Source organism: Borostomias antarcticus, assembly GCF_949987555.1.
Source record: "Borostomias antarcticus genome assembly, chromosome: 21".
Lineage (NCBI taxonomy): Eukaryota > Metazoa > Chordata > Actinopteri > Stomiiformes > Stomiidae > Borostomias > Borostomias antarcticus.
The window spans coordinates 4,161,459-4,173,958 of record NC_140254.1 but is presented as its reverse complement, the minus strand read 5'-3'; the positions used below and the strand labels follow the sequence as shown (position 1 = coordinate 4,173,958).

Below are 12,500 nucleotides of genomic sequence, written 5' to 3'. Positions count from 1 at the left end.
CCCCGAAACATGAAGGTAGCAGTTTAACCAGGTGGCGGTTGGGGCGTCTGTTCTGGGTTCTGCCAGGCACCAGTGTCAGGACGCATCAGGACCAGGCAGCAGAACCCAACACCGGCAGCGGTACTGGAGGGAAATGTGAATTGGAACAACATGTCCCTCTGCATAGGGCTCAAACGCCTGTTTGTGTTACTGTGTCTTTCCAGGCAATATGTGTGCTACGGTGTTTAATTACCAGCTGTTATGTCTTGATTTTGTTTGTCTGTGTTTCTGGTTTGTTCATGCATGATATCGTATCAGTGATCTAACTGAGGCTAGATCTTTTTTTTTTACTGTGGTGTGTGTGTGTGTGGTTGTGAGTGAGTCATTGTGTGTGTGTGTGTGTGTGGTTGTGAGTGAGTCTGTGTGTGTGTGTGCATGTGTGTGCACGCGCGTGCTTGCATGTGTGTAAGTCGGTGTTTGTGTGTGACTGTGCATGTGTGTGTGTGTGTGTGCGCCCCCCATGCTGTAGTATTGAGCTGGGCTGTATATAAAGCAGATGATAAGGCAGCATCCTGCCCTGCTCTTTGTCTGCCTCTCTGGATCCCCCCTCCACTTCCTGTTCTCATCGTCTGGCAGCGCGCCGCCAGACACTGTTTGCATTGTGGGTATTTCTGCGGACGATTACCCTCCAGAGGTTTTTCCCCCCACTGTGAGCAGGCAGAATAGGGAGAGGAGGATGAGGGATGAGATAGAGAGAGGGAAAGAGAGAGAGAGTGGTAGACAGAGAGAGCGATAGAAAGAGTGGGGGACCCTGGGCTGCTTTATACCCCCAAAAACACTGACGGCCTTCCAGAGAACACGCTGTCTGAACTCCCCTGAGCTCGCGCTGCCATACCACAGACCTCAGCTGGAGCTAACGAGGTGTGGTGCTACAGCCAGTTACAGCAGGATGGACCTGGTCAAATGAGAGTTTGCATCATTCGTCTTCAAATGCCATACCAAAGATGTTAACTTCAGCTCAGCAATTCTGCATTTGCCGACCAATCTCTACCTCCACACGTGAGGAGGGGAGGGGCCGTGTTTTTGACCGGCGGCGTGTTGCCGTGTCTCCTCCAGGCGGGCGTGTGCGGCTGCGAGGAGGGCTACACGGAGGTGATGACGTCGGACGGCGTGCTGGACCAGTGCACGCTCATCCCCGTGCTGGAGATCCCTACGGCGGGGGACAGCAAGGCGGACGTGAAGACCATCCGCGCCGTCAGCCCCACCCAGCCCTCCTCCGGTCAGTCGGGCCGCGCCGGACGCACCTGGTTCCTGCAGCCCTTCAGCCCAGGTAGACCCCCCCCCCCCCCACCAACCACACTCGCTCCCAGCACTGCACCCCTCACCTTAATGTGTGGCGCCCCCCAGATAGGTGACAGGGTACAGCTCTTAACAGTGTCCATTAGATTTTGAGCTATCCACGATTCACAACTCGTCTTTTTCACACACAATAGACATTCCAAGTTACACACGACTCCCTGAACACTACTGCCCTCTGCAGTACAGGGGAGGAATTGCAGTAGTGTTCTACATGTGCTGGTTCTGAATGTGTGTGTGTGTGTGTGTGTGTGTGTGTGTGTGTGTGTGTGTGTGTGTGTGTGTGTCTCAGATGGTAAACTGAAGACCTGGGTTTACGGTGTGGCAGCAGGAGCCTTCGTCCTCCTGGTCTTCATCGTCTCCATGACCTACCTAGCATGGTGAGTCACCCGTCCGAACCTCGCTACTCTCAGCCACGCCATATTTAGCCTCCCGTCCCTTTCATTCACTCCTTCATTTTCATCTTGTCATCATCATCGTCATCATCATCATCATCATCATCATTATCATCATCATTTGTCCCTCCATTTTGCTTTCTTCTTCTTTTCGTGTGTCTCTCCTTGTCCTCCTCTATGCTTGTCAGTTTGACTTGTTGCCGTTGCTCCAAGTCGGCCTCAGATACTGTCCTCTGGATGGACGCCAGCAGTCACACGCTGCCCTACATTTGTCCTGACTGCCAGCAGCGGGAACAACAAGAACAGCAAAAGCAACAGCTACATCTACATCATGCACAACAAGACCAAGAACAACAATACCAACAAATACACGATGATCATCAACAGCCACCACCACCACAGCAGCCATAACCACAACAAAAACAGCATATTGAAACACTGATCGCCTAAGTGTTCTGACCTTACTGTGACCTTCGCCGTTCACATCAACCATCACCTCGTCCCTCCCAACCTATAATCACGTGTGCCTGTCCAACCAATCAGATGCAGCAGTGCTGGAGGTGAGCAGGAGGTCCAAGGTCCCTCCCATTCCTGTTTGCCCTCTGACCCCTCACAGCTAGATACGGTGACTTTGGTGTTGTAGTCTTTAGGACCCCTCCATAGAGGCAATACTGTAGTTCAGTTGTGGGTTGAGTAGATAGATGAGCAGTGTAGCCCACTCTGTTTCAACCTAAAGCACTCTGCTTGTTCAATCCCCAAGAGGTAGACTGGGGGTAGATTAATTAAGTACTCTGCACAACACTCCCCTCTTGTGGTAAGTTAAAATAGTTACACCTTATCTTCCCTGTTCCCTCCATATATATCCATTTAACTACATTATAACATTCTCATTCTGTCACATTAGATGTTCATAATTTGTTCACAGTCTGGTTATACGTTGTGATATCCACCAGCGGTATCAGAACTAACTGTCTACACTGTTTCTGTGTGTCATACAGTAGTCTGTTCAGTCAGGTGAGTTGGAAATGTTTATGGGCCTCAAGTTGCTTCTAATGCCCCCTCCCCCCCCCCCAACCCCCTTCATCAGCCTTCAGGGTCCTAGTCCTACCTCTCCACCGCAGGGGGTCCAGATGTTTATTTGCTGTACATTATCCTGCTTCTCTTCAATGCCAGGCTGAGATCCTCTGACATGTCCCTCTCTAACTTATACTGTGAACAGCCGATATTAGAGATCCTTCCTTTCATCAGCAGTAAAGTGATTGTAAACTGTTCCAATATTGCTGTTTGAATATGACCGAACTGACGATCTACTAAATGCATGGCATTCAGCACAGCGATGCATGAAGCTCTAACATGAGCTGATGCACCCAATCTAAAGATGGGAACTTGGAAACCATCTTGTGCCACTGGCAAGGCAAAATGTATACCTCATATAGTATCTTAATATGACCCCATATATTCATATAGTATCTTAATATGACCCCATATATTCATATAGTATCTTAATTCTCTCTTTAACAATTATATTCCATGTTTTCATTGTTTTCTGCCCGTTTCTTTTTCTGTCTAGTAAAAAGCCAAAGAAGCCCCAGCGTAGACAGATGAACAACAGACTGAAGCCCCTGACCCTGGCCTATGACGGGGACGCTGACATGTAGTCCCGCCTCCTGCTGATGGACATACCGTCCCCCCCCCCCTCTGGGGATGCACAGGGGTTGTCATGGAAACCCACCTTTGTTCTCAGGCTGCCAACGACGTAGCTACAGAAACACCTGGAACGCTGGGAAGACTAGGAACTGATCTACTGTAAAAGAAAAAGTGCAACCTCAGAGCAAAAAAGAAATGAGACCGAATCTATGTCCATTACTAGCCTAGAGAATCTGCTTCCTTCTTCTTTGTTCATTTCGTAACATTTTTGATACGTTGTTTCACAAGAGCCTTCACAAACTCTTCTCTTCTTCTGGAAGTCTGCCTTTGCTTATCTGCCATTTTACTACTTTCTCTTTAACATAAACGTCTTTCAAAACGAAGGTTGTCGGAGAGTGCCACCCCAAAATACAAAGCTTAAATACTAATAATAAGCTTAAATACTCCACTCCAGAAAGCACAATCTCCTATACCCCCCCCCCCAAACACACACACACACTTCCTCACTGGCCGACGTCAAGTGTACCCTGCTCTGTCTGAGACGAGACACTCAGCATCATCTTTGTCTTGTTTCTTTCTGGACTGGATCCATCTTCATTCTTCCCAACAAACGTCAAAGGAGACGAGAGTGTGTACCAGACTTTCAGAAACCCAAACAATCAACAGTCTTTGTTGGCCTCTCCCTTCTCCGTTTTTCAGGCACAATTTTGCACTATGTTAGTGCAGCATGATTATGTACTTACTGTATGTCTATCAGCGCCATAGGAAACTGCCTCTCTCCATACAAGATGGTGTACGGTCTTGTGCTAGATAGTAGTAGACCTTTTTGCAAACAGAACTCACCAATGTTTGTTGACATTTTCTTCTATTACCTCTTCTATTTGATATGATGGGACGCAATGTAAATATGATTTTTTTTCTCTGTTGTCACCACTTTACCTTTGTCGTATGTACAGCTGCAACATGTCTCAATCTCTGCCTGACTGACTTCCTGTTTGTCCTCCAATGGTTCCGTGGCTTACTATTTTGTCCTATATTATCCTCAATGACTCGAAGGCTGGATTTGATCAGACCTGCTGTTCAAGGTTTGCATGTTTTAGAAGAAAAAAATAATTGCTCCCTTGGAATTTGAAAGTGTTTACCGGGTAAAGACCTTTTGATCTTAAAGAGTGCATTTTGACAAAGCAAGGCCATTGTGGTTTCTCTGTGCTGCAGGTTTGTTTGAATCCTTTGCACATTCTCCAGTCTATAGATGCTGGGATTCTTCATTTTGTCACGTTATACCCCAGATATCTCAGATGTACTGCTATGTCATCTCAAACCTGATGAAAAATATAGAAACTTCGACAACATGTGCTACTATTTTTAGATATACCCATACAATATGGGTAGCCTCATGATACTGTAATTTACAGTACCTACAGGTATTCCTCATCATTCTTACTAGTTGAAATAAGACATATTTATCCCATACTGTAACTACCTGTAGCAAGTCTACCCTCACACACACTTTGCTCATAAGCTGTGCTCTCTCCATGCCTTGGTGCTATTCTTTGATGGGTTCTGTGTTGCAAACGTGTAGAATGTAGGTAGTTACAATAGGCTAATACACAACATGAGTTAATCTAACAAGCAAATGCAACAAGGCACAGGGGCTTGGAACACAAGCTTCTCTAACCATGCATATAGGAAGGATTTTCCCAGTCTAAACACAGGTTATTTGCAAGACATAGATTGACAGTTGGTTATATATTGCAGTCAATGGTAAAGAAAGGCGTCATCTTCATGTATTATCCGCTTTTGGAAATGCAAAGAGGGTGCCAAAGGCGAAAGAAAAAGATTGGCCATTAACCCATTCTGTGGAGTTTGTTGCCAGCAAGTCAAGGGAATGTTTACTTTTATTTATGTTACTTATATTGAGTTGTAAATGAAGTGCATACTGTTTTGTTTTGTATTTAATGATTATTTATGTATAATATATAAATATGTTCATTTCTTTTTTATTGCAGGTGTTAAGTGAAAAAAAACCTCTCAAAGTGTGAGTGTGGGTGTGTGTGCGTGTGCGTAATGTTACTGATCTTTGCTAAGGCGATACTGATTACCTTGTGAAAACAGTCGCTGGGCTCTGTCCTTTTCCTACAGGTTTCTATGTATCTGACTTATTGCTGATAATAAATAACAAAACAATCTTCTTGTCCATTGCCTTACTCTGAAAAGTATCTGATATTGTTGCATCTCAGTTGCAATGAATCACATTCTCCCCAAACAATTATTATTATACTATGTACATATATTAGACACACTGGCAATCTGACATGCTGTGAGTTTAGAGTAGCTATACTGTAGATGCCATATCAAAGGGGTTCCATGACATGAAATGAAGATGAACCAAATAATGTCAAAGCAGGTTGTAATATTGACATCCACCACCAGATGTCACTAAAAGACAGCTAAAGATTCCACTTGTCAGACCATGATTCAGCCATATATTCAGCCTCATGTAGGTAAATGAATAGAGAGGTAGGGAGAGAACGAGAGCAGTGAATGTGATGTGCAGCCGAAGTTCACTTCTGCTCTGAAAGACAAACATTTCTGTCGAAGGGAGGAAAAATGGTGGTAAATTTAAACCTTTGACACACAAGGTCAGATGCCAGACACCGTGTCAGAGGACATGCGGAGGTTGGCAGAAAGGAAGCAGAACTATCCTGATGTGAGAACAAACCGTGTATGGGTCACTACTACATGACCCTGTCCTCTGTAGTGCAGTACTGCAGGTAGAACGCAATCCTTGATTCTCCAGCGCAGTACTATAACACTCCTCTCTATTGGGTAGCTTGTCTATTCCTCTATGTAGCCTACCATAATAATGTAATTACCTTAATCAACACAAGTCATCCTGCCGTTGTGATTGTAATCATGGATTGGGAGACGGCCTGTGTAGAGACGCTCTGCCTGTGTGGCCTTGGTCCTATCATCTAATCAGCACTTCTCATAATCATGTCTCTGACTTCCAATTACATTCCCTTGCCAAGAAAGGGGAAGTCCTACAAGCTGACCTAATCAATTAAGTCCTGTTGTGAATCCACTTCAAACGGTTGACTTTGTCTCGACCTCTGAGTTTATCTAGATCTTTTGCAGATTTGATTAAGGGAGGATAATGTCGAGCACTAAAGAGCCTTTGTATGATGCTCTCTTCTTCCTGGACCTTCTGTCTGTTGTTTCGACTGCCTTCAAGCAAAATTACATTTCTATAATTTGATAATCTCTGATAAAAACAAGGTCCCGGCTCTGTTAAATGGATTGGCTTTTTAGGTTCCGAGACATCGATGAACGATTAGACAGGCCACTGCCGCAACAACACCAACGTCTCAAGCAGATCGAAACCTGGAAGAGAACCGTTAAGCCGCTCTAGGCCTTTCAAGGCCAGATGCTGTGGAAATACTTCCTGGCCAGTTTCAGGAGCTCATGCCAAAAAACAGAAACTTTCTCCAAGTAGTTGCACGTGTCTCTTTACGTGGACGTCTATTGCAGTTCCCTCATAAGCAAAATGACAAATGGCTGTGGGGTTGAGTTTCCTCTCCTTCTATCCATGACTGCTCGGAGGCCGGCAGTCATCGTAATTGTGATGAGGAAGCACTTGATGATCCACACCAGCTGCATCCTGTGACCGTCGCTCTGCTCCCGCATTTGTCTCTGTCAACTCTCTCCCGGTCCCCTCTCACATTCAGATGAAAGGCGCTGGCAGTCCCTACCGACGGGTATACGGAAGGCCAGGCTTTGTACACACACACATGGAGCGCCGCGCACCCTCCCTCCCCCCCCCACCTCCCTTTCTGGTCAGTGCCAATTTGACTCCTATAACTCCCCCCTGGGTGCGGAATGGCACATCAGATGGCAGCTGGCAGGGTGGCAGCCGCCCAGCCCTGCCACCACGTCATGGGCACGCCCGCGGGCCTGCTCCCCCTCTCCGCAACATCTGCCCTCACAATTGGGAATGGAGCCACGCCAGCTGAGTGTATTCATGACACCGGACGTGCCACACTGTACAGCCAGCGTCACTCAGCTGGGCAATCTGCCTCCTCCTCCCCTCTCTCTCTCTCTCGCTTTCTCTCTCTCTCTGTCTCTATCTCCTTCCCTCTATCTCTGTCTCTCTCTGGTCTGCCTCTCCCCTCCCTGTAATCTGTAGTGGGTTATTAAGGAAGTGCGTACCCTGTAATCTCCTGCCTGTTGCCTTCCAGAGATTGGGCACCGAAGGTGTGCCTGGGAAAATTAACAATTGACCCCCCCCCTGATTATCACTCAGTCTACTCAAGAGGAAGAGAAAATGAGAGCTTGATGGAGAGACGAAAGGAAGTGCGAGTTGCTCTTCTCTCTGCCTCCAATCTCCGTCGGGCCCAAGTTCACATCACTCCTCTCAGTGGAGCTTTCACTCTGACACTGACACAAAGACCGACGTTTCAGCTGTAGCTCTCCGCGTTTCACCGAGGCTTGGTGGTACTGCAGTGCCCTTGAAAGGCCTCAGGCCTGCTTCTGCAGCTAGGACTGTCCTACACTTCCCAGGTGAGGTGGGTGAGTGAGAGCTGGGTTTAAGACACGGCTAAGCCACCTTTATATTGTCACTGGGAATGAGAAGCCAGAACTCATTCAACTCAATTTGATTCAGAGATTTTCTGTGATGCACAAGCTCATTTGACCTGTCCCTCCAATTTATTTAAGAGGGCCTCAAGTGAAGAATGGGGGCATTAGTGTTCGATGGTGCTGGGCCGTGAACACAAAGTTCTTTAGTGTTCAGAAAGGATACTCGGAAACATTCACGGTTGACTCGTCCGCAGGTGTCAACCCGAAGTTGAGGTCTACAGCACATAGAGGACAGGAGCTGTCCAGCCGTGTCTTCCTTTGTCCTGATGAACCCCATGTAGATGGATGGATGGATGGTGTCGGCGGTGCTGTCACGGGCTCCCCCCGGACCCCTGCATTGTGAGGGGTACAGTCTCTAGCCCCGGGGTAGGGGTTTTGGTTGGTTCAGAAGCGCTGCTGCAGGCCTGTGATTTATCCCGCCCCTGGCCAGTTTGTGCACGGGATGCTGGGAGTGTGAAGGCTATCGGAGCCATTCAGCACAGGATCCCATCTGGCTGCCAGCTGAGTTATGGTGACATCGGCAGACCGCTGCAATGTTGTAGCAATGAGCCCGTCCGAGATTTATTAAAGCCGATCCCTGCCTGTCCTCTCTGTTCACCTCTCCTCTCCCTCCTCCACTATCTCAGAACCATGTTTTAAAGAAGAAAAATAAAGGAGAGCTATATATCTGGCTCCTGCAACTCAAACCACACACTCAGCAGTGTCCTGGCTCCTTGTAACTTACTGGTGTATAGTTTGATGTTGCATATCAAACCCACACATATGCATGCACGCGTAAGCCTACATACAAACATGCGCGCACACACACACACACACACACACACACACATACACACACACACACACACGCATACACACTTCACCACACAGTCTCTGACAGCCTTGTCTTACTATGCAATGTGATACTTGAGGCTGAGCATGGTCAGGATTGGTCAGCTGGACATTCCACCAACCAATTTTTAACTTCTAAGTATCAACCATGTTATTAGGAACCTGTATCCCCTTCGAGCCTCCTCCAAGTGCCATTGCATGTATCCCATATTGTAACAGGGCAGGCTATGCAGCCTGGCTGTCAAGCGCTGTGGTTCAATGTTGAAGTGCTCCGTTCTTAGAGAGAGGGAGCCAGATGAGGTGAGAGGAGCGAGTTTGTCCTCGAGTCTTACGCAGTACAGTTCTGAATGTCAGCTCATTCGTTCGTCTGAATCAACCACTACACGGTGCATCCAGTGGATGAAAAGCTTCTCCGTATAGCTTTAGTGCTTCTTTAAACACTCCGCTCTGTGATCCTTGCGTCTCGGACCAATCCCCAACCCCCCACCCCTTCCACACACACGCACACACACACACACACACACACACGCACACGCACACGCACACACACACACACACACACACACACACACACACACACACACACACACACACACACACACACACACACACACACACACACACACACACACACACACACACCTCCCGCTACCGTCGTCCCTCCCCTTCTCATATTCGATGTGGCTCGAGCAGAGTTTCTTTCTGGGTATGTTGTAGGTGCGCGTTTCAGAGCGCGCGGTATAAAGCGTCGCTATTCATCAGAGCCCAGTGAAAAACCTCTGTTCCTCTCTGAAAGGACTGCTCCGCAAGGCACCGAGACAATCACATCTGGACTGATCCCTCGTGATTGCTCTGAATCGAATTTTCATCATTCTCTGAACTATGAGATTGCTTCAACCGTCGTCTGGATTAATTCCCATGTAATCGTTATTTGTTTTCCCCGTCCTATATCTCTCCAAGTGTACGCTTGTTCTGTGGTCATGGGGTGTATAATTTCATTTTTGCCTAGGCTGGTGAGGGTCTTGACCATTCTGTAAGGCGGATACCGGGTGGATTTATGGTCCGCAGAGACAAACGAGCAAGCGAAGGGAAATTAGTGGAAGTTTGAGATCCAGGAGGATGCAGGCGATGTGTTGGTGTGCCGTGTTACTCCTGATGCCAGCAGTCTACCTGGTGAGTTTTATTTCGTAGTTTGTTTGTTACAAAACTTTTTTGTTTGTTTTAGGCCTCTAAACTACATGATATAAAACATTTCCAATGCAAAGCACTTTCAATAGCCTACCTACTCCACCTGTCTGAGACATGCATGCATGTCAATGCAAGTTCAGCGTCATGTCCAAGTAATACAATACTCTATGACCTGTAGGCTATATTAATCCTCATCCAGATTGATCTGAGCATACAGTATCAAAGCATAATGCGTTGGCAATGAACTAAATCTATACTAAAATCGAATGCCTAGCCTATAAAACCATCATGTAGCTAGTGGTTCGAGGCAACCAACTAGGTTAACATCCTATTAATTACAGGACGCGCATTTAACTTAAAAATACAATTCTAGGTTGTCTAATCTAAAGGTTTAATTTATAGCAATCCCTTGACAGCAGCCTACACGAGCGTAAAACAATACGGCAGTTGGTGCAATTCAAAGAAGACGCCTCATGGGGGCGTCCTAACAAACGGAAAAGAAGCATTAAGCCTCTAGCCCACACTACAACATTTAGGGGCGCTTACATGTAAGGGTGGCGTGGCAACCCTTTCCTCCGCAAAACAACCATTGTGTTTCTAATACACAAATATAACAGGTATGGTTAATTTATAATGAGTTCGTATTTTTCTTGTTGGTGGTTTACAAAACTACTTCTCAGCAGAATGCAATAGCCTACAAATCATTCCGATTTTAATGCAAGATTGAAGATCTGAAAAGAAAGGTCTTAAGCATAATATGACCTTAATGTCACCGTAGCAACAGCTCAGTTGTAGGCTAATCTAACTGAGTGAACTGTAATGCCAAAGACACAGTCCAGGTAGGCTATTACACGAAGTCATTAAACTGAAAATATTATTTACCTACATTTCTCGACCCAAGCAATTTGAGTAAATGTAAGCAAATCTTTCCTTCATCGGTCTTACAGCGATGTTATAATAAAGGATATTGCTTTTATGTTAAACGTGCAGTTACTGTAGGCTTATTAACGCGTTCATCAATGACTGCTAATTCATAATCATGTTTTTTGTTCAGGTTTATCCAGAACCAAACACATTTGTCTCTCTTTCCAAGTGTAGCCTATCACAAACGCTGTTTACATGTTTCAGGCATGCCTTTAATTTGAAGTAAGCTTTTTGTTGTATTAATTTTAAATTACGAGACAATATTTTAGAACAATATTTCCCAAGCTTTCCAGGCATAGAGCCAATAAACTATTTTTGTAAGACAACATAGGCCTTAAGGCCAATAATTAGCCTACGCATTATAATATTGAGAACAAAAGAAAATGATTCTCCCTATTTATTTTCAACACTCAAATGCATATTTCTAAATCACAGATTCACTCGCTCTTCCTCTGAATTGGCCATTTCATCTGAGGAAATTCATAGCCCAACTTTTAAAAAACTAGGCTATATGATTGATTGCAATACTGAAAAAAAAACATTTTGGAATAATTAAGTATGCCGTGAAATTTGGATTTGCGTGTCAAATTGTAGCCTATAATTAGATTGACTGCCTTTTGATGAGCTACGTATATATAGCCTACCATTCGTTCTGCCGCATAGCCTCCAAAAGTGGGTTCAACAGATTCTTCCTTGTGAACCACTTTAATAACATTTACACCTGTTTTTAGGTACATTATTTACAGTGACGACTATGCAACAGGTCAAAACTCGACTTTTAAGGCAATGATTTTCTTAGAACCATAGCCTAAGACTGCACGCACAGGAATCCTGTAGACACGGGTTTAGCACTCTGGAACTGTCCATGGTGCTGACATCCAACGCGGCCAAAGTAGGGTTCACGCGTCTCATGATAACTGGGTTTTCAAACGAATTCAATTGCATAAGCAAATAGCGAAAAACATGCCGACGAACAATTTGACAAGCTATTGGCCTAGGTGACCGTTTTCTTTCTAATTAAACATTTAAATCTCATCATAGCCTAGGCTAGAGACTGAATGATATAGCCTATAGCCTACATAAAATAATGTGTACCCTAACCTAGACCTATTAGGCCTATTAGTAGCCCGTTAGAATAGCCTAGTGAAAATAAATCATGTTTTTATTAAAACTCACGTTTTTCACGATATTTGGTCTAAAACTGAAAGTTTTCCAAGGCCTTAATCTGTATAGAAAAAAATAGACGAAAAAAAGAGGGAATTTCAGTCCGCTTGATGGTTACATGCTTCACAGTCCTGGAGACTTCCGGATGTCTTTTTTTCTGACATTGAAAAAATCCTTTTGTTTTTCGAACTGTCTATAGACTGTAACTATAGGCTAACTGCGAGGCCTTTTCTGTGGTTTCCTAAACCCAGACTATTTCCAAGCCTGTTAACTGTCAGCTTTATCCATACCAGCGGGGGATTATACTTGAACTTTGATGGTTTTAGTCCGTGTTAAAGGCTCTTGTTCTCTGCGTAAGCCTCTTGTCTGAGAGCCGAG

General features: G+C 45.4%; 2 protein-coding genes across 2 annotated transcripts in view; both read left to right on the top strand.

Moving 5' to 3' along the window:
* The window catches only part of thsd7aa (thrombospondin, type I, domain containing 7Aa), a gene marked incomplete at both ends in the record, with an annotated part of 93,548 nt that extends 90,160 nt beyond the window's left edge, over positions 1-3,388 (top strand). Inside the window, 3 exons of the mRNA XM_084455546.1 lie at positions 1,096-1,309; positions 1,628-1,715; positions 3,301-3,388. Coding sequence (XP_084311672.1) covers positions 1,096-1,309; positions 1,628-1,715; positions 3,301-3,388 — 390 coding nt within the window. The remainder of the gene's footprint in view (positions 1-1,095; positions 1,310-1,627; positions 1,716-3,300) is intronic.
* A 6,544-nt stretch (positions 3,389-9,932) lies between these two features.
* The window catches only part of nxph1 (neurexophilin 1), a gene marked incomplete at its 3' end in the record, with an annotated part of 20,268 nt that continues 17,700 nt past the window's right edge, over positions 9,933-12,500 (top strand). The window contains exon 1 of the mRNA XM_084454822.1: positions 9,933-10,019. Within this exon, the coding sequence (XP_084310948.1) occupies positions 9,966-10,019 (54 nt within the window). The 5' untranslated portion in view covers positions 9,933-9,965. The remainder of the gene's footprint in view (positions 10,020-12,500) is intronic.